Source organism: Aethina tumida, chromosome 2 (genome assembly GCF_024364675.1).
Source record: "Aethina tumida isolate Nest 87 chromosome 2, icAetTumi1.1, whole genome shotgun sequence".
Taxonomy (NCBI): Eukaryota; Metazoa; Arthropoda; class Insecta; order Coleoptera; family Nitidulidae; genus Aethina; species Aethina tumida.
The window spans coordinates 20928512-20950268 of NC_065436.1; the positions used below are offsets into that span (position 1 = coordinate 20928512).

Sequence of the window (21757 nt, forward strand, 5' to 3'; positions counted from 1 at the left end):
TACAACATTTACGTTTTATTTACAACATTACAGATGTATACAACTTGTAAATATTGATATAGCTTTTCATATAGAATTACGATTCAAACAATTATATTAATTATACGATAAGCAACACATTAGAAAGTGGTTAAAACCGACTCGAATTAAATCCTAAGCGAATCCCCCCAAAGTTGATGATACTCGAAAGCGGCGCAGCAACAACAAAAGAACGATCGGAAGGTACTGAAAAGTGCTGCGTCGCAGCACCTGACAGCCTAATCATATGTTACCAAAGCAATAGACCGGAATTGCGAGCGGGTGTTTCAGGCCGTTGACTTCGGGGGCCCGGTTGCGCGAGGAAAGTGTGCTAGCCGTGCCCCGAGTTTCGCGTACCCACTACCACTAGATTCACTTATACGAGAGATAATTACGCGTTTCGCTGGATGACGGATTGGACGGCTCCGGTTCTTTTAATTACCCCGCAGATTACTTTTACTGACGGCCAATCTGACCGGGAACCGTGATAATCGATGCGACGGTTATTAGCACCGCTGCTATCTTGACCGTCAAGAAGAACTTGTGCTTTACGGTCGATAAAAATGTTATAATTGATGCAACATTTATTTATATAATAAATATAATTAAGGAACCAATTAATGTATAATAATATTATGCTTAAATTCAACACTCTATAAAAGGTGTGAAGCAAGAGAAAATTTGATTTAAGCACCTCGAATGTGATTTTTAGTTAATCATATGTCACTATTTAAGATATTTATTTGAATTACAAAGACCTAAGAGCTTATCAGTCACATTTATTGTGATATAGATAACCTGTTGTATCTGTCAGATCCGGTTATTTAAATAACTGCTCAATTGCTTTTACTTCTTGCGACAACTAAATAAGAAAACAATAATTAAATTAAATCTAGGTTAAAATGTAGTAGAAAAGTGCATTCTAAGATAAAAAACTTTTACTACTGTAAGTGAATACCTTTGTACAACTTACCTTCTCCATTTATTCAATTCATATTTAAGGTACAGTGTGAGAAAACATGATTTGGGAGACTTTTAACAACAATTTAATTTTGGAGTTAAAATTGTTTATAAGGCATAAGACTTGTTGTATCAGACAGATCTAGTTATTTTAATCACTACTTAATTACTTTTACTAGAAGAAGACAGTAACAGGGACTACCTTTTAAGGATGATAATAAAATTAGCTGAAAATACACTAGAAAAGTCTAATTGGCAATAAGAATATTTAACTTTTACTACCACATATATGTTAATCCTTTCGTTGAAGAGGTATTTTATTATTAGGCTATCAATTAGTTTAAATTTCTGGGAACAATAATTTTGAGACTATATCAGTAACAAGTAATTCCTTGTTGGTCTTAATTTGCTTACCCAAGTTTGGAAGTAAATTCATAAAATACATTATAAAAGGTGTACATTAAAAGGAATCTTAAATTCGATTAATGTATTTGATTTTGCAGTTAAAATTATTTATAAGATGGATATTTAAATCAAATATTTATTAATAATGATTATTGTGGAATTGAGAGACTTATTGTTTCAATCAGGTCAGGTTATTTTAATCACTTTTACTGCTTTCTGAGATAACCAAACATGAGGAGGACTGTAGCAGAAACTGTAACCTTTGAAAATGTTAATAAAATTAAATCTAGTTGAAAATGTACTAAAAAAGTGCAGACAAGAATAATTTCCATCACAAATATGTCAATCATTTCATTTAAGTACTTTCTTTCATATTTTTTGACCTGTTGATTCTAATAAACAATAAAATTTTTCAGTTAATTTCATATTATTATTGAAATAATTTAAGTTTAGAGATAATTATTTCATATTAATATATGTAATAAATATTATTATACTATCAATTAATTTAAATATCTATGAATAATATTTTGAGACAAGTAACCCTTTGTTGGTGTTTGTGTGGTTCCAAGTTCGGAAGTAAATTCATAAAACAAATTATAAAAGGTGTACATATAAAATTATTTTTATAAGTGTATTTAAATGGACAAGACATAAATATGTATTAATGTTGGTTATTGTAGTACAGACGACCTATTGTATCAATACTAATTAAATTAAATCTAGGTGGAAACTATTCTAGTTTAAATTTCTAGGAATAATGAAGAACCATATCACTAATAAGTAACCCTTTTTTTGGTGTTCTTGTGGTTATAAAACACATTATAAAAGGTGTAAATTGAAATAAAGCTTTATTCAGATTAATAGATTTGGTTACACTTAAATTTATTTTAATAAATGTATGTAAATAGTAAGACATAAATATATATTAATGATGCTTATTACTTTTACTGGTCTTGGACAGTGATAGAAACTGTAACTCTTGAGGATAATAATTAACTTAAATCTAGGTGGGAACGCACTAGGAAACTAGTCAAGAACCAGGATATCCATTTTTTTACCTCCGCATCATATTGCTTAGTTTAATCATCATTTTTCCCATATTTTGTTGCTGAAATAAATTAAATTATTATATAGCCAAACATGCAATTATATTTTTAGATACATATTTTGTTTTTGCGTCTGTTTAGTATGTGTAAATAGTAAAAGAACCCAAATAGACGAACTTGATCTCACTTAATCCGTTTAACATAAATAAATTTAATATCTCGTTTGTACGTTACCGGCTTAGTTATGGACCTAGATAGTTTACAGACGTCACAAACTGTGTATACAAATTTTTTTGGTTGTTTCAAACATTTGGTTTGTAGTGGTGTGCATGTGATGAAGTTTAATCGTAATGTGTTATCTACCAGGTAATATCTACCAATGATTATTGTAGTAACAAGCAATTTTCTTTTTAATTAACCCAGTTCCATAAACCTGCCGCATTAATAATAAAAATGTTCTGACGCTACGTCTGCACGTTATTATCATTAATTAATCCAATTCTGAAATAATTTCAAAACACTTGATTGTGAAATTAACTATGGATACAACACACCTACCTCAAGGATCAATAACAGTGTCTTTGTTCTGATAAATTATCACAATTTATTCACTAGAAAGTATTATTCAATGTAACATAATGATATTAATGGATAAACAAATTAAAGGTAAATAATTGATTCCAATTTATTGAACCTGTATAAACGAACAGCTGATTTGTAGTACTTGCAATCCTTTACTGCATCATTTTTATTCACTTGTTTATTGTACCTTGCTTTATTGTTGTGATTATGTTTTAACCGGATCTTTATTGTCTAATAAAAAATTCTCCCCTTTCATTTGCCATTATTTTAACTTATTTATGCGTTACCACATCTTTTATGGTGTTACTAGACGTTATGTGACATAAAAGGTATGTAAGTAAAAATTAAATAAAATACTTTTACTCATATATTTTATTTATACTTATATATATTTAGGTTTATTACCTTCTTTGTATACAGTGTGGTACACTGGAAACCGGGACACCCTCATAAAATTTGTATTTTTTGTCCAATTTTAACAAACCTTTCTATCATTTATAAAGCTTGGAAATGTTATTTTTCTGTCCAAAACCAAAACATACAGTATAGTTTTTTAATGGTAAAATGTGTGATTTTTAATTTGTTAACAGAATTATAAATATGCATAATATTTTTATGAAATGTGGTATACCCTCATAAAATTTGTATTTTTTGTTCAATTTTAACACACTTTTTTTCAATTAAAAAGGTTTAAAATGTTGTTTTTGACCCAAAACCAAAACATACAGGTAATTTTTTAATGGTAAAATGTAAAATTTAGTATACATCCATTTCAGGGGGTGCTTAATCCAGAGTTGTAGTTAGATTTTTTATATAACATTTGCTAATATGATTTCTTCAATTTTCATTCCTAAAAATTATCCTGTAAATTTTGGTTTTATATATATATATATATATATATATATATATATATATTTGATAATTCTGATAATTTTAAATCATTAGATTATTAAATCACCTTATATTAATACATTTTATATTTTATCTTTGATAGTAGATTATCGATCTATACTCTTTCAACTCTTAGAATACTATTTTTATTGGTTCCATATCTTATCTAAAATGATGTATCTTTAATTTTAGTGATTTTATTGCTATATGACTTAATAATCATTCATTTATTTTCTAACATGAATCATTTATCCAATTAAGTTGTGAACAAAGTATGTACTATATACATTCAACATTAGTGGAAATATAAGTAGATCTTAGATTTAATAAAATATAAAATAAAATTACTTATATATTTTATTTATACATAAAAATTATTAATTATAAAAAATATAAGGTTCTTTGTATTCTTTTTTTTTTCAATATATATGATAATTTTAAATTATTGGATCAATTTATTATATGAAACAGTAGTTTTATCTTTGATAATAGATTATTCATCATTTTACGTTTACATCTCTTAAAATAATACTTTTATTGGTTCCATATCTTATCTAAAATGATGTATCTTTAACTTCAGTGATTATATTGCTCTTTGATTTAGTATTTATTCACATCCTGATTTCATAGAAACTTGTTTAGTGGATCATTTCTCCTTCTCATCTCCTTCAATTTGAATTAAGTTTAATTAAACTATGTAAGTATTATATACATATAACATTTGTGTAAATTTAACTATTCATATTCCTTAGTAAAACTCAAATTAATCAAAACTTAATCCATAATTCTCGGTATTTTATTGTATTAACTTTTAAATTTTCCACTAATTTTCATGACCTGCTGGTTGTTTTTCAATTTCTCTTAATAAAAATTTGGAATGTAATTCCTACGTGACTAAAACCATTCCCATAGAAAATATCTTCTTGCGATAACGCGACGGTAGCTTCTTAAACGGTGGTAACCGAAAGATGGACAATGCAGTGCGGTGCACCGGGTGAGGAACGGAAACGAAGCCAACCGCAGTCGTACCAGCACCACGCCGCCGACCTGCAACAGTTGCACCGTACGACGCGCTCCTAAAAACCAGATGACCGAAAGTCCGTGGCGTTGTGTTCAAGTGCAAGTCGCGGCTAAGAACTCGCTGGATGCTTGGCCGGTAAAAGAGGACAGGAAACGCCACAGAGTGCCTGTTACAATAATAACCCACTACTATTTTCAGTACTGGTGCAGTTCTGTGCTCGTTCACAACAATATGTTCTCGGGTCGGGCTTGACTGAAACCGAAGTGCTCTGTTGATCGATATGCGAATGTGGTGCGAACGGTGTTAAGACTGACAGGATGACCGTGCCCGACGACATAGGTTTGTTTGTCTTGTCCTCTTGTCAATTCGGTTGGTTGTTGTTGAATATCGGCTTTGGATGCGGTCGCATTAAACTTTATCCGGGACATGTTGAGGAGCTTTAAACACGGCGCTGCCCTTTACGTTGGTGAGGAGACGTGACATGCTGCGGCGTTTATTGTACTCGGTATCGCGTTTAAAGCCTTTACTATTCTACATGTGTACTGTGTACTGCTGTTTCCAGTTATCTAGTTATGGTCGTACGACTAGTTTTTGTTAATATAAATTCTAACCTAATGGTTAAGCTCTGGGTTAACACACAACTTGCTTTGTTTGGTCTGTTTATTTTGTAATCATTCTACCAATATATTTTGGTTTTTAAATAGTTCTTTTAAATACCACATATGGTACTTTTTTTAACAGTTTTATTTTTTAAACTTCAGGAAAAATTTATTATAACAAATTAAAGATAATTTTGGGCAGTTAAATTGCCATAAAATTGTCGTAGATTTTCTATTAATCTTTAATGGATCGGCACATTAATTTATTCCAGTCTGTATTATTTATGACAATATAAATTAAAAATTACATACTCTTGTTTGCTTGTTTATCATTAATTAAAATCACTATAAGTTTCAGAATAAAGTATATAAATGTAAATGTAATGTATGTAATGTAATTAATCTTGATAATAATTATGAAGTGTTTAACAATTTATTTTTGCGCATTTCTCATGTAATTAACAGAAAAAGTTCATTAAAGTCCAAGTGGAACATATTTACATTTGAAATAATTAGTGACCCAGGTAGAGATAAGTATAACAGAAAACACTAAAAAATATGTATTTAAATTAAACTCAGATTTAGTGTAAATATGTAACGAGGTGCTACTTATCAATACTCCACTCCGTTTTGACGTAAATCTCCAAATAAAATAAAATTCTATCGGTAGATTTATCTTGGTTGTTTGAATTAAGCTCTCACATCAGTTTTAATTCTCAGCTAGATGGTTATTTTAGTTTAGAACAACAATTATTATTTTTAGTTCCGGCTATTTGATATTTTGAGTCAAATTTTGAAATTCCCTAGTTCACTTCAATATACACGGCGTATCACAAATTTTAATCATTTTGTGTGTATCAAACGAGAAAATTGTCCGGAACTTAATCTTTATTAAAACATGTGCCAAACCACATTTTGATATTACCAACCACGTCCAAGATATCAACAAACTACTGATTTTGAAAGTATATTTTTTTCTTAATTTATAGTCATCATTGACAGCTTAGTTATTTTTTATTATTTACTATAGAAATATTAATTAACAGATATATTTGTCAAACCATTAATAAATATTTATTGAATATTTACGCAATCAAAATTGCTTCTGATAACAATGCATCAACAAATTTTAAACTTTATTAATTTACTTTAATTATTATATTTAAAATTTTACTGATATATAATATCGACGTCTCTGGAACTCTAATAAATAAAATAAAATATTATTTATCATCAGTATTGGTTGTTTAAAATCTTGTTTAAATAAATTATCAATCCACAGATGAATATTAAATATTAATAATATACAAAAAATGTTATTATATACAATATAATATTTATTTTTCAAGTGTTTAATCGTTTCCCAATCTCTTATTAATTTTTGAATTAATAAAGTTTTATATAATTCACAAATATTTATTTTTGTTTTACTTTTAGTGGTTTCACAAGAAAAATATTAGTAACAATTTTTTATTTTTCCGCAATTTGTACTGTTTAAAATCTTATTTAAGTAAATTATCAGTCCATAGATGAATATTAAATATTATTAATATACAAAAATTGTTTTATACAATATAATATTTATTTTTAATAACTCACAAATATTTGTTTTTGTTTTACTTTTAGTGGCCTCATAAAAAAGTGTTTGTCACAATTTTTTATTTTTTCATAATTTTTACTATTTAAAACCTTATTTAAATAAATTATCAGTTCATAGATGAATATTAAGTATTATTAATATACCAAAATTGTATATATACAATATAATATTTATTTTTCTAATATTTAATCGTTTCCCTATATCTTATATTTGTGAATTAATAAAATTTTAAATAATTCACAAATATTTATTTTTGTTTTACTTTTAGTGACAGAAAAATATGAGGTCACAATTTATTACCTTTTATCAATTTTTACTGTTTAAAATCTGACATATATGAATTATCAATCCAGAGATGAATATTTAACATCAGAAATATATAAAAATTGTTATATACAATATAACAGATATATTTCCAAAAACGGAATATTCATTTACTGTTTCTGAAATAATAAAATTTTATATATTCTCACGATATTCCGAAGTTATACTCATAAAATTTTTAAAATAAGTACTTTAGCCAAAAAACTTTTATCAAATAAAATGAAAACAATTAAACTTTTTCAAAATCAGTGTAATGTGATTTTTGGTTGATATCTCTGAAATGAAGATAGATATTAATGTGCAATTTTACCTCTGGACAATTTTAGTATAACTTGTCATGAACTATTTATAGATTTGAACTATACAAACGCTGTATTGTTTTAAAAACAAGTCATTTGACAATAAAACACACAATTTAACCAGATTAAATTATGATAAATTATATCAAGAAAATACAACATATAATAAATTTACAGTTTAATTTTAAGTGTGATTCTACAATAAAATATTTTTATTTGTAAAGTACAGGTTCTATGTTGACATAAATAAGTCAGTGTTCCATAAATAATAATTAAACCTACATAAATGTTCCTCGTATTACGTGCTAACAAATGGAGTTTTTACTGCCTTTTCCATTTCTAATGTAATTAAATAAATTTAAAACAATTTGCGAGTTGGCTTTGGTGCATTAACTTATAGAAAATTGCGTGAAATTGGTTTCTTTTCCTTTGTGCTCACTGTTACAGTTAATCGCATTCGAACGGCAAAAAGCCAAGAGTTTTATCAGTAACTTTGTAATAATAAATTAACGGAACCATGTAGCTGAAGCCGTTTGTGGCAAAACTATAATTAATTTCGCAACACATAAAAACTTAACTAATAAAATAGCAATGAATCAGTGGAAATGCTCTGAAAATTCTGGAACAAAAATATGAATGACTGGAAATTTTCCAATAAATTAGTGTTAAGTACTAAGACCAAAGCCGATAAATTTTATTGCTGTCGATGTAAAATATTTATGTTAACAATTTTTACAGTATTTTTATTAAAATGTATCGGAATTAATTTCACATTTTGGCCCGATGCCAGTAATTGTAAATAAACAAATTCTTCAGATAATTTATAGTACTTATAAACCGAGCGTTGTGCCATTATCATTTGCATTTAATGATAACATTGTTTAGACAAGATAATTATTTATATAGGACCGTTATCAGTTCTAATGTGGCGAGTTTACATTAAATTTGGTTTTGTGTTTGATGTTAACAGAAATGTGCATGCATCCAGGAACGTCCCGAGTGAACAGGTAAAACGTCTCCGAAAAACACGAAAATATTGCAAATTAGTGAAATTCATGAATGGACTTTGATAGTTGCCATTAATCCGCAAGAGCCATCGCGTGTAAAATTAACGACGAAAGTGGGACACATCGTAAAAGTAAAATCACGACCACGAGACCATGAGACGAAATGTGTAGTAGGAGCGTGGTAATATTGATACACACTATAAATCATAATAAATGATATACTTGATGGCGTTAAACTGTCTACGCCACTATTATTTGCGCTTCTACACATTTATGCGACATTAATAATAGATTTTCAGACCACAATCCCCGACGTATTTATTATAGAATAACGGGTTGTGACGGTGGCGAAAGATTTATTCGATATTTTTATATACCGGATGACCCAGAACAAACTGAACGTGGCTTCAAGACAATGAATAACTGTGTGGTACGTCCGGTTTATTTTATTATAGACTTAGGTGACCAATTTACATAATTTTGTATTGTTCCGTGCAAATTAAAATAATGATGCATTGAGTTAAATCCCAGGTTTATCACGTTAATCAAATTAATTCTTGGATTGATATTCAAATGTGTATTATTTAAATATCTTGATGGTTGATCTTGAATAGAAATTCAAAAAAGGCAGATTTCTAAACTACTATTTTAATGAGTTTAACCAGTGGCGACCACTCAGATGGGACAAGTGAGGCAGATAATTATTTTATTGTCATAACGGTAATATTAAAAAATACATTTTTTATGTTGATATTCTTTAATAATTTAATATTTAAACAAAGATAGAAGGGAAATATTTTGTAAAACCGACAATTAAACAATTAGTAACAGTACATTTCAATAAATATAAGTTAATGATGAATATTTGGTACGCGCATGCGCTTTAAGGTCGGGCTATTGTTTCAATGATAGGGAAGCTGAGGCGTGCCTCTAGCCAATGAAGTAACTCCAAATACCGACACAACCGAAGTTTCCGAACATTGCCGATTCTTCAGTTTCAACTACTTGATGGTGTGTGAGTGTGAGGTTTTAAATACTGCATCTCTTTTTTTACGAGATGGTGTCAACCAGTAATAACATCAAAGAATTTATTAACGTAAGATATGCCCTTGATGTGGCAGACAAAATACTTTTTTTTGAAAAATCCATATTTTGAATTTGTTTTATTTTGATTTTAATTTTATTTTTATTTTTTCTTCTCACTCACTCAATATTAGATAACTAAATAAACCATTTTTCATTATCAAATTACCAAATATGGATTGTGGAAATAAAATGTATATATGTAAAATGTATATAATGTATATGTATATAACCCCACGACCCCAAAACAAATTTACGGGGATAAGTTCGACGTGTGAGGTCAGAAAATATGAACTGGGGAAAACGGTGCTACTAGAAATTTTTATATCTTGTGGTTTATTCGTATTAACTCTCAAAATTTTAAGAAGTAATCTAATGGAAATGATACTTCAAAATAACCAGAAATGCACAACTAATAATAACTAATAATAATTTATTAACTTAATATAACATTCTAAATGTTAAACTCAGTAGTGGGAGTTTAACATTTAGAATGTTATATTAAGTTAATAAATTATTATTAGTTATTATTAGTTGTGCATTTCTGGTTATTTTGAAGTATCATTTCCATTAGATTACTTCTTAAAATTTTGAGAGTTAATACGAATAAACCACAAGATATAAAAATTTCTAGTAGCACCGTTTTTCCCAGTTCATATTTTCTGACCTCACACGTCGAACTTATCCCCGTAAATTTGTTTTGGGTCAAGTGCGACATTTAACCGTCTCGTTCGTCACGAATAAAAAAAATATAAAGTACCTGAAACGTATTGAAATATTTAAATAGCCGAAGAGAAACACTCTCTTGCAACATGCATATGTATAAATGGCACAATGAATAGTTCAACAACCTCTGCGAGCAGAATATGAATAAGATCTCCACTTAGTCTAAAAGTACTCTTGAAAACGTTTCTGCACATCAAAAATTCAAAAGTTACTCTCGGCCAGTTTTTATACTTTCGTCGTAAATTCGTTTTACTAGCTAATACAACAAAAATTGCTTAATTAATTTTAACCTACTTATATTATCTGTAATAAATTTATTTAAAATGTAAACTAGAATTAACTATACACTTGGAGAAAGTTCAATAAATATTCAATAATAATTGCAAAATGTAAACTATGTCTGATAGATGAATATAATTTTTAATAATATCAGTCGCACGCCATCATTGCGCTAGTTAGAAAGTTCTGAATGAAGAAGTGAAAGTCTAAATCATAACCAAAGAATAAATATGAAATACAACAAATTATTAAGTCTAAATGACTTCTAACCAGGTGAAAAACATAATAATACTTATTGCTGAGGATATTACTATCTATTATATACAATGTGACTAATCTGAGAGGGAAAGAACCTCTTAATTTTAGTTGATTTTAATGAATAATACATGAACCGGTGAGAGAGGTGAATTATAAGATAGATAGTAAACCTCAAGTGAGTGACAGGATTATTTTTATGATTTTTTGAAGACATAAATAGAATGTTAATGTTGAGTGTCACATTTCTTTAATGATTTTACACTCCTTCTGATCATGTAACAGAATGTTATAAATCTCAGAATATCAAAATTTGTCCATTTTGACTAACAAAGGTATTAAATCTCTGCTTGTTGATTTATGATTTGTAATAAGTTATTTATTTTCTTGTAACATAATCAAGTTAAAAATTGGAAGTTTCCATCTTAAATGAACCGCATGGCATGTACTAATTTGGTTAGTTATTGCGGAAATTGACTCAGAAATCTGATTGTGAGTTTAAAGAAAAATGTTTCTTTGGTTCCAGAACCGGAAGGGCCGCGGCACAGCAACGAGGACTTCATCCTGCTGGATGCGATGGCGCTCAGCCCCTCCTTGGCTTGTTCCGGGAAATTTCTGACGATGCACAAGAGACGCCGCAAAAAGCTGACCACCCGGTCCCTGTCACAAGATCACGCTATACTTGATGATATTCATCACGGACAGGTCCAGGTAAAACAAATTCTATCTTTGTGTTGTGTACTTTCAAAAATTTGATGACACGTTGTAACAAATTAAAATACATCTGCAAAATGAGCAGATACTGTTCGTGGAAAGGCAGTGAAAAAAGTCACATTGGGACCATCTGTTCGTGATAATCACTTGGTTTATTAAATATACAACATACGATCTTCGGCGGTCAATATAAATAAATAAAATGGTAATCACAATAAGCTCCCTACTGCGAATAAGTATAATATGTTTCAGTTTCGAATGACTATTGTATGCAGCACACTCATGAATAACCAACAATTATTGGGACAAATAACAGAAAACCTAATGCAAATTCCTCGATGCAGGTGTCTAGTATTGAACCGACCCAGAACCAGTTGCATTTTTGAAAGACACCATTACATAACAAACAAACAATTATGTACAGTGTGGAAGAATTATCGCGCGACCATAAAAAATTATCGATTGGTGGAGTAGGCCAAGGTATAGCGATTCACGGACAACCCGATACGAAACAAACAACTCCTTTGATTGATATGTGTGATATTGAAAAACACCTAATTTTAAAATTGCCAGGTATCACCGCTCCTTAACCCTGCTGTAATTTATGTGAATCTAGCTGAGAGTGGACAATTATTATTCAATTGTACGACCGCATAGCATTGAACCGGCGTTTTTTTATAATTTCCTAGTATGAGTCGAATATCAACCATGTATCCAGGAAGTGTTTAAATTATTTAAGTGTTAAATCACGTTAATGATGGAATGTCAAGTGGTGTTACCTTTAATGACAGAAATGCCGGTTAACCAAGATGGACATTCCCTGTTCCTTCATGTGACCAAAGTAAAGTATTTACCTGCTCCAGGAGCAAACACGCACAATTGTGAAACTGAGAACATGTCCAGTTGTCTAATTAATAAGTTGGTAAACAGGAAACTTTACTTCTCAAGCTAATGAATTAGGAAATAATTAAAATAGGAAGTCCAAATAAAAATTAAAGAATGTTCCAATTTGTTCAAACCATTTCCTTATATTTTTTTAAAGACTATTATGAAATATATGTTTGTAGCTTTGAAAGTTTATGTAAGTATTTGATTTTCAGAAAATATTAGACCGATGTGGATTGTGGGCCTTCAATGCATTCACATTGGAGACGGTGGCAGGTGGACGATCACTGCCCGTATTTTGCGTCCACCTTTTTCACTACTACGGACTACTGGACCACTTTAACTTGGATGTAGTGCACGTGTGGAAACTTTTCAGTAAGTAAACGTATCCCTTCGGCTCTCCGTGTTTACATTCCCGCAACAGCAAATAACCCTTGTAAGATTAACCGTTATAAACGCAAAGTCCCTTTCATGTTATACCGACTTTTGTACTTAATTAAATAGGTATATCAGATGTCCGAGATGTTTTCATGATTTAGCTCTTTGAAACAAAACACCCATGATTGATGACAGGGATTCCGATAACTGTTTAGGTATCGATAAACGGGTATTTTAGCATAATTGTAATTTTTGTAAACACTAATGTCTGCTCGAAATCTACAAATTAGCAAGTAAAATTGGACAAGTTATATAATTTGCTTAAAAATCTTGCTTTAAATAACCTTGACAAATTTTCGACGGTACTATCTTTTTTTATAAAACACACGATTTATTTTTACAGCTCTCATAGAGGAAGGTTACCACAGCACCAATCCATACCATAATTCCATTCATGCGACTGATGTTACTCAAGCCATGCATTGTTTTTTACAAGAGTCTAAGGTACAACGCTGTTTATCTGACTCAGTAAGAAGCGAAATCACAATTTGTGATTGTTGCAGATCCGACAACATCTGACACCGGTTGAAATAATGGCAGCGATAATCGGTGCAGTTGCTCACGATCTGGACCATCCCGGCGTCAATCAACATTTTCTCATCACAACCAAAAATCATCTTGCCAAATTGTACCAAGTAAGAACTGGTAGATAACTATTTGTGGGGTGATCGGTAACTATAATTGAGTCTCTTTCGTAGAACATGTCCGTACTAGAAAATCATCATTGGCGCTCTGCGGTGGGTTGTCTGTTGGAGAGTGGATTGGCAGACCAACTTATTCCATTCCGAAACGAACTGGAATCGCAGATTCGTGATCTCATTTTAGCAACAGATATAAATAGACAACAAGAATTTTTAACTAAATTCAAAGTATGCTTCTACTTAAAAGTAAATAATAAACTCTAATTACGTATAATTTTAGAAACATTTAGATGAAGGCACATTAGATTTAACAAAAGCGGATAATAGAAGTTTCATATTGCAAATTGCTCTAAAATGTGCCGACATCTCAAATCCCACCCGGCCATGGGACATTTCCCGTAAATGGAGTCTAAAAGTCTGTGACGAGTTCTTCCGACAAGGGGAATACGAAAGAAAACTAAATCTTCCAGTTACTTCCATTTGCGATCAACAATCTACTTCCGTTGCCAAAATTCAAGTTGGTATGTTTGAACGAAACCTAAATTTTCTAATTCTAATAAAAACATCCTGTTACAGGTTTTTTTCGTATTGTTGTCACCCCATTATTCTTGGAGTGGCATCGATTTCTGGGGAGCGAACTTTCTACTCATATGATGGACATTCTGGAGTCGAACAGAAAGAAATGGGAGGAGCAGGAGAGAAAGGAAAATGCCGAAGAAACACAAACCGAACTATCGGACGCGGAACCTGAAGTTAGCGAAGACGAGGAAGCCACCAAACGATCCTCTGAAACGCCCAGTATTATTGAATGCCTACCTCCTCCCACAAGGTACGAAAAGGCGTTTCTTTAACTATTAATGGCGGTAGTAAACTTGTCGTTTTGTATTACAGAGAATTAAGAAGACAATCACTCGCCGTTCCGAGCTTAGAGGGTGCTTTAGGTGTACGGCGGCACTCGGTGCCAGTGAACATGGAACAATCACTGCCAAGAACGATCTACCGTAGGGAATCATTGCCGGTTAACCGCAGGGCCGTCATCAGCCCCCAGGAATCGCGGGCTTCCAGTGGCCTTAGGGAAGAGGACGAACTGGCCAGGTTCGGTTCCCAGGGCTCTGACATATCGTCTAGCCCACAACACTCCTCAAGTGAGTAATGATTTAAAACTACCAAAAATATGTAGTTAATAAAAATGGTGACTTTATTATAAAAATACATTTTTACAGCGGAAGACCAACCGGAACGTCCGCTGAGCGCAGAAAATCTGTTGCCGGAACCCACGATAGCTTCGATGACAAGTGCACCGGCGGCAGGACGGCTGTCTTCAGTACTACAGGGCGGTATCACGGCTGGTCCCACGCCGCCCAAGAGTCTCACCAGACAGCAAACGTTCCCGCCACCGCAGCCCTATAATCGAATGCGTTACATGTCCGCTACCGTCGAGATGTCCACCTGCACAGAAACTGTCCACGAAGGTAAAGAATCAATCACAGGGTGTGCATGATTATTCTAATACTTTTATTAAATTTCAGGCGACAGCCGTTCGAGTTCGTCGCGAAGCTCACGCGAAAACATATCAGCCCATAGTTGCGGCGGTCAAAGAGGAACGCCCTACACGATACCTTCGATAGCAGTGTTGAGTCCAAGCAACGGTAGACCACCCGATATGCTGGTGGGAACGGAGGCATCTACACCTCCACCGATGCCCCACAAATCTTCTCTGGCGAATAAACGTGAACCGGAACCAGGTGACAGAGAAAAAGTTTGTAAAATGGTGAAATTGTCCGATCCACCTGGCCAACGTTACCAAAAGGAAAATGTCGACCCCCGGCGATCGACCACGGTAAGTCCACTTTTCAAATAAATTAGAAGATTTCCTTTTGATAATTCTAAAACGTTTTTCAGAATTTATCAAAACGGCGTGGTTCAGCACCAGTGTCATTACCGTTAACAAAGCCAGATGAGAATCTACCTCCTGCAGGCGGGGGGCTGGATCTCTCTGATACACAATACCTACGTAGAGCTTCTGTGCCAATCGAAATTGCTCATTATCGTAAGTTCATCTCCAGAATCTACAGATTGTTGCCATTGATTGATTTTCCCTCACAGACACATACGACGACGACTCGTCACTGGACCCAAACCCAAACATCACTCCGGTGGAAACGTCGCGTTCCTTTTGGCAGTACCAGCGCCGCGGGTCGGCACCTGTCGACTTGCCACCTGCCGTCGGCGGCGGCGGTGAAAGTTCACGTCGTGAACTCACTCGCCACACCAGTCTCAATGGCAAGGCGGGCGGTCGACGCAAGAAACCGCTGCGCAGGCGCAGCTCTGGGGGTCCCGAGACTGTGTGTTTCGGCGCGGTAGAGAGTGGCGATCAGCAGACTGCGCGACTTCTGCTTCGCAGATCCGATCATCCGGACGCGCTGCTGGCTCAGCGGAGGGGATCACTGCCTATTGAGGTCCTGACTGTTGGACACTCGGGTAACTATTTTTATAATTTATACGAAATGCCCTTAGACATTTTCTTTGTTACAAACATTTAATCTTGGTATTTTTTCTTTTTAGTGTTTTGACGGTTGCCTCTTTTGCCTGTAGGGCTATGGACAACACCGTCCAATGTGCAATAAGGACCAACCTACACTCACTGACTGACATCCAATTTCACTAGTTAGCTCATTATTTATAATCATATAAGAAGCCAAATAATCATAAATGTTCTAGTTGTCACCATCATTGTTAGAATTTTTATGTTAACATAAAAGTGCGCAGTGCATGTGTGATGAGTAGGTAGATTATTTTTGGGAGACGGTCCACAACAAACTGGGAAAGAATCGAGGGAATTCTCTTAATCGCTCAAGTAAATAAATCACTGTCTTCAATAGACAGTAGCAATATCAATATTTAGAACTTATCAGAATTGTATTTCGCTTGATTGATTTGTTGTGGAAGGGTCTCTTCTCTATTGTAGGTAATTAGGACTAGTTATTTATTTATGATTTTGTTGCAAGTTTTCATTTATTTGATAATTTGACATTGTACAATTATTATGTACCTTATTATTTATTATGATATATCGTTTAGTTTATTTAAATCCTCTCGTGCAATTGTGTAACTACATATTACATAAATAAGTGAATGGACCACTATCCATAAGATAACCGTTTTTAGCAGAATTTGTTTATAATAAAATTTCTGATGCTGGTACATTAGAAATGTAGTTAATATGGAGAGACAATTTTCCTTTCTAAATATTAGACACCTGCAATTATAAATCTACAAATTGCAACGTTGAAAGTATGGTGGTCCATTCCATATTATCACAAGTGAATCGACTGTTGTGAACCCCAACAGGTTTTTTTATATAATTTGCATTTGCAAAGATTTTACAAAATTTGACTACAATGTAATCAGTTTTTATATCTTTTTGGTGTTTATTCTGTCGTGTTACAAATGGCAAAAAATCTTGGCGGAAACTCCTTTGAAAAACCGTATCCTTATTGCCGACGAAACGATTAACTTCGGATCTCGTTGACCTATGCAATGTTACTCAAGAATAATTGTTGAATGTGGTTCATTTTGTATTGTGCTGTATACTGTATGTTATGTAGTAGTTGATTGCAGACATAGTACATTTCCTTAAATATCCACAACGTGATTATTTATGGAACAGCCTCCAAAACGATTCGATGAAAAAGGCCAAAATAAATTTGTAAGTCACTTGTTCCGTAAATAATTATTTTTGCAAAACTTTATCTCTGCAACACTGTAGGTATAATAAAAAAATTAAATGAGACACACGAAATCAATCCATGAATAATATCCCATCAACCTCATTCAATTTTTTTATCAGCTAGACGAATTGAAATAATCTAAAATTAGAAATAGTTTGGACACCCAATAGAGGACAACCATAATCTGTATGTTCTAATAATTGTAAGTACAGTGATTATACACAAAAAGACTTGAGACACAAGGGACCAGTTTCATTAATTGAAACTGAACATCATATCCAATTTTATTTTGTAGTTTTGCTATACATATACTTAGGTAAATCCAACTCTATGAGTAAAACTTCACCTCAAGTTCTGTTATCACTGGTCCTGAGACAAACACTGCATCAAAATAATAAATCAAAATAAATGACATGTTCATGTGTGTTTTAGCTGTACAAATCAATAATTAGTTGATTTGCAAATTTAAAATTGCTTCAAAAATTTTCGGCAAATTTAAAACCAAAGGAAACATAATAATAATTAATATAAAGATCTGCATTTTTGTGATAATTTTAAATTTGTGAACGTTACAGGGCAGTAATAATATAATTTAGTAAAATAGACAATTCAATGTAATAAAATATGGTGTATCTTCACTCCTAGGACCATACAGTTGAACTAACAGGGTTATTCATAAGATGTGTTTCAATAAGACTGCTTAGAAAATGACATTTAGGGAGGTATACAGACAAGGGGTCAACATTTCCCCCATTGTTACGCTTAATATCTGAGTTCAACATGAGTACTCATCGTTTGTGAAATGGTTGATAAATAAATTCATGTTTTTAAAAATAATTTGTGATTTAATTATCCCTCACGTCCTGTTGCAAATAAATTTTTAAGCGTCTTTTATTATATAAAGAAAATAAAAGACAGCTCTAATGTAATGGTTTAAAAAATGTGATATTTAAAAATTTTTTAAAGAAAACTATTGCATCATTTTAAAATTTGAAGGATACATTTGTGTATAAATAATGAATATACAGCGAAATTTTCAAATGAAAAAAATAATTTTAAATAAGAAACTTTGCATTTTTTACAGAACTACCTATACCTAGTTTGTTTTTTGTTGTACGGAAATCACTCTATCTTAAAATTAAAAACTGAAGTATAATAAAACTTAATCGAGAGTATGTATTTTAGGATAATACACACCAAATTTAAACAGGATATGATAAAAGGTTATGGATATATGAGAAACAAATTCTTGAAATTTAAATTTGAAACTTTATTTTCTTAAATACAATTCACTTTTAATTATTTCTTTAATTATTAAATTAATAATCAACTTCAAAACGCCAATTTTACATAGTAACTAGCATCTCACCTGCAAACAAAAGAAAATATTTTAACATGTGTTATTATTTATTAAAAATAAACTCTAATAAAATTATTAAGTCAGATTAAAATGTCACCACTATGCATTCTGAAGAGGTGTCAGAAAAAGTAATTAATTTTAAATGTATCATCATTGTATGAATAATTTAATTATATTAATTTACACAAACAACTTACAATTTACTTTGTTACCCCTCCATAGTCCCTTACGGATTTTCCTTATTATTAAGATGTATCTGTAAAAAAAATATAAAATTATAAATATTGTGATCATGACTAAAAATTAATTTAATTTCATATTCTTTATGTATATCAGATATAAATTATGTATCAACAAGATTATTCTGTCAAGAGGTGTCAGAAATAATAATTAAATCATCACAAAAAACTAGTTAAAATTACGTAAAATTAAATGAAAATATATTACCTGAACATTAATTTTAAGGCTCCTAGTATCATGGACCAATATATCTGCAAAGAAAATGTACATATTCTGTATCTGTAAAAAAAAAATAAATTATAAATATTGTGTTCATGACTAAAAATTAATTTAACTTCATGTTCTTTGTATTTATCAGATATAAATTATGTATCAACAAGATTATTCTGTCAAGAGGTGTCAGAAATAATAATTAAATCATCACAAAAAACTAGTTAAATTAAGTAAAATTAAATGAAAATAAATTACCTGAACATTAATTTTAAGGCTCCTAGTTATCATGGACCAATATATCTGCAAAGAAAAATGTACATATTTAAATTTCCACTTTTTTATAAATACAATTTAAAACATAACATTATCAATCAGATAAAAAGGTCACCACTGTACAATCTGAAGAGGTGTCAGAAAAATAAAAATGAATGTTTCATCATGCTTAAAATAAAATACTAATTATTTTAAAGTCAACTTACTTTTTATTATAAAGGAGCTCTACCATCCTCCAAGGCCTTGAATCTGAAACCTACATAAAAACACTGCATATAAAATTATAAAATCGAATAAAACACAATTGATTTTTAAAAAATTTTATTAGCTCCGTACGCCGTCCATACAGAACAGTAAATATATAAAATTAACGGTTGGATTTGGCGACACGTTCAAGTTCGTCCTTCTTCTTGATAGCATAGGAATTTGAGGATCCTTTAGCGGCGTTGATAAGCTCATCAGCCAAACACTCGGCGATGGTCTTAATGTTCCTGAAGGCAGCCTCACGGGCACCAGTGCAGAGCAACCAGATAGCCTGGTTTACCCTACGGAGGGGCGACACGTCGACGGCCTGTCTCCTTACTGTACCAGCCCTACCGATACGGGTGGAGTCTTCACGAGGTCCAGAGTTGATGATGGCAGTGACCACAACCTAGCAACAAATCACTTGTTACTACAAACTATTTTATACAATAAAAAGCTATTCAGATTTATTACAAATCAGGCAGTACATTAAAGTCAACAAGATTTGTTTCTGAAGAGGTGTCAGAAATAATAATGATTTTATCATCATATTAATTAAAATAGTAAATTAAGTAATATCAAAATTTTTTACCTGCAATGGGTTTTCACCAGTGAGCAAGTGGATGATTTCAAAGGCGTGCTTCACAATGCGGACGGCCATCAGTTTCTTACCGTTGTTGCGTCCGTGCATCATCAAAGAGTTTGTCAATCGTTCAACGATTGGGCACTGTGCCTTACGGAACCTCTTGGCGGCATAACGACCAGCCGAGTGAGGAAGGTATTTGGCATTCTTCTCTTTTACGGCGATGTAGTCCTAGAACAAGATAATAATAATATTAACTTCTTAAATATAACACAAGAACGGATTTAATTATTACTTTTAATATCAGATATTTAAGTCACCACTGTTCATTCTGAAGAGGTGTCAGAAAAAATATTAGATGTATATTTCATCATAGTAAAGGTTATTAAATTATTTCTTCTCTCTTTATGGGAAAGTATATATATTTTCAGAAAGTATCCCTTTTATAATGTTATTATCAAAATATAAAAAAATAAAAAATTTAAGTCTACATAAGAGTATCATGAATCATGTTCATAAATCTCTATTCTACAAATACAGGAAAGTCATTAAATTTCACAATTTTTTAATATCAGAAGACATTAAACAATACAACTTTAATTCATAATGTGCTATAAGAACATGAATGTCCTTGTATTAACACTTACCTGGAGGGACATGTCTGAAACCTGGACATCATCACAGTTCCACCTGCCGAAAAGTTTGATTTCTGGAAGTTCAGCAATTTTAGGTGCTGGCACTCCGGCAACAACCTCATCCCAATCATCAGCCATGTTTATTTATTATCTGAAAAGTAAAGATTATTAAAAATCTAACAATTAAATAACAATACGGGTGTCAACAATTAGGTTATATCAGTTCCATACTGTGAATCAACAAAGTTTTTCTGCCAAGAGGTGTCAGAAATATAAGTATACTCATCACTGTGCAATTAAACTTATATGCATATCGTAATTAAAGTTGAAAACACATTTTAATAGTTAAGAACATTGGTAAACACGTGTATTACTGCAACTGTCTCGACCGTTAAAATTAATCTATGCACATATTTCGCTTGAATAAACACAACTTAACAAAAAGCACTTTATAATTGATTAATTTGGTTCACACTTACTTGTTTTATATTCAGAATAAACTAAATATTCTTAAAAATACAACACGTTCACGTCAACTCTAGAGCAGCGTGAACCGGAAAGAGCCATTTGCAAAAGTTTTTTCGGCACCAAAGGAAACGTAGTGCTGCCCTCTGTCAATCTATTCTCCATCCTTTTCTCGGTCATTAAAATACCCATTTTTTGTCTCTGTTACTCTTCTGGTAACCCGAAAAGATGTTTCCCC

The 21757-nt window shown here is 31.7% G+C and overlaps 2 protein-coding genes and 1 long non-coding RNA gene across 7 annotated transcripts in view; 1 reads left to right on the forward strand and 2 right to left on the reverse strand.

The window, feature by feature from the left end:
• The window catches only part of LOC109594608 (cAMP-specific 3',5'-cyclic phosphodiesterase 4A), a 142458-nt gene extending 124114 nt beyond the window's left edge, over positions 1-18344 (forward strand). For 2 of the 5 annotated variants that reach the window (XM_020009826.2, XM_020009831.2), the window contains 13 exons: positions 11625-11809; positions 12913-13072; positions 13479-13579; positions 13639-13770; positions 13834-14004; positions 14057-14297; positions 14353-14605; positions 14668-14921; positions 15000-15248; positions 15306-15616; positions 15679-15826; positions 15883-16257; positions 16342-18344. In XM_020009826.2, the coding sequence (XP_019865385.2) occupies positions 11625-11809; positions 12913-13072; positions 13479-13579; positions 13639-13770; positions 13834-14004; positions 14057-14297; positions 14353-14605; positions 14668-14921; positions 15000-15248; positions 15306-15616; positions 15679-15826; positions 15883-16257; positions 16342-16349 (2588 nt within the window). In that variant the 3' untranslated portion in view covers positions 16350-18344. Of the gene's footprint in view, positions 1-2777; positions 2799-5150; positions 5266-8737; positions 8756-11624; positions 11810-12912; positions 13073-13478; positions 13580-13638; positions 13771-13833; positions 14005-14056; positions 14298-14352; positions 14606-14667; positions 14922-14999; positions 15249-15305; positions 15617-15678; positions 15827-15882; positions 16258-16341 lie in introns of those variants that run through there. The other 3 variants (XM_020009830.2, XM_020009828.2, XM_049963907.1) reach the window with 3 other exon arrangements.
• Positions 18345-18638: 294 nt separating this feature from the next.
• LOC109594583 (uncharacterized) lies at positions 18639-19768 on the reverse strand. Its single transcript, XR_002191240.2, has 3 exons — positions 19576-19768; positions 19315-19386; positions 18639-19123 (listed from the first exon to the last, which is right to left on the reverse strand). It is a non-coding gene; the product is annotated as an uncharacterized LOC109594583 (long non-coding RNA).
• A 129-nt stretch (positions 19769-19897) lies between these two features.
• Positions 19898-21668, reverse strand: LOC109594582 (40S ribosomal protein S5). Its single transcript, XM_020009799.2, has 4 exons — positions 21534-21668; positions 21067-21205; positions 20429-20650; positions 19898-20245 (listed from the first exon to the last, which is right to left on the reverse strand). Exons 2-4 carry the CDS (start codon positions 21190-21192, stop codon positions 19961-19963), a joined length of 633 nt encoding a protein of 210 aa, XP_019865358.1. The 5' UTR covers positions 21193-21205; positions 21534-21668; the 3' UTR covers positions 19898-19960.
• Between the last annotated feature and the right edge of the window lie 89 nt (positions 21669-21757).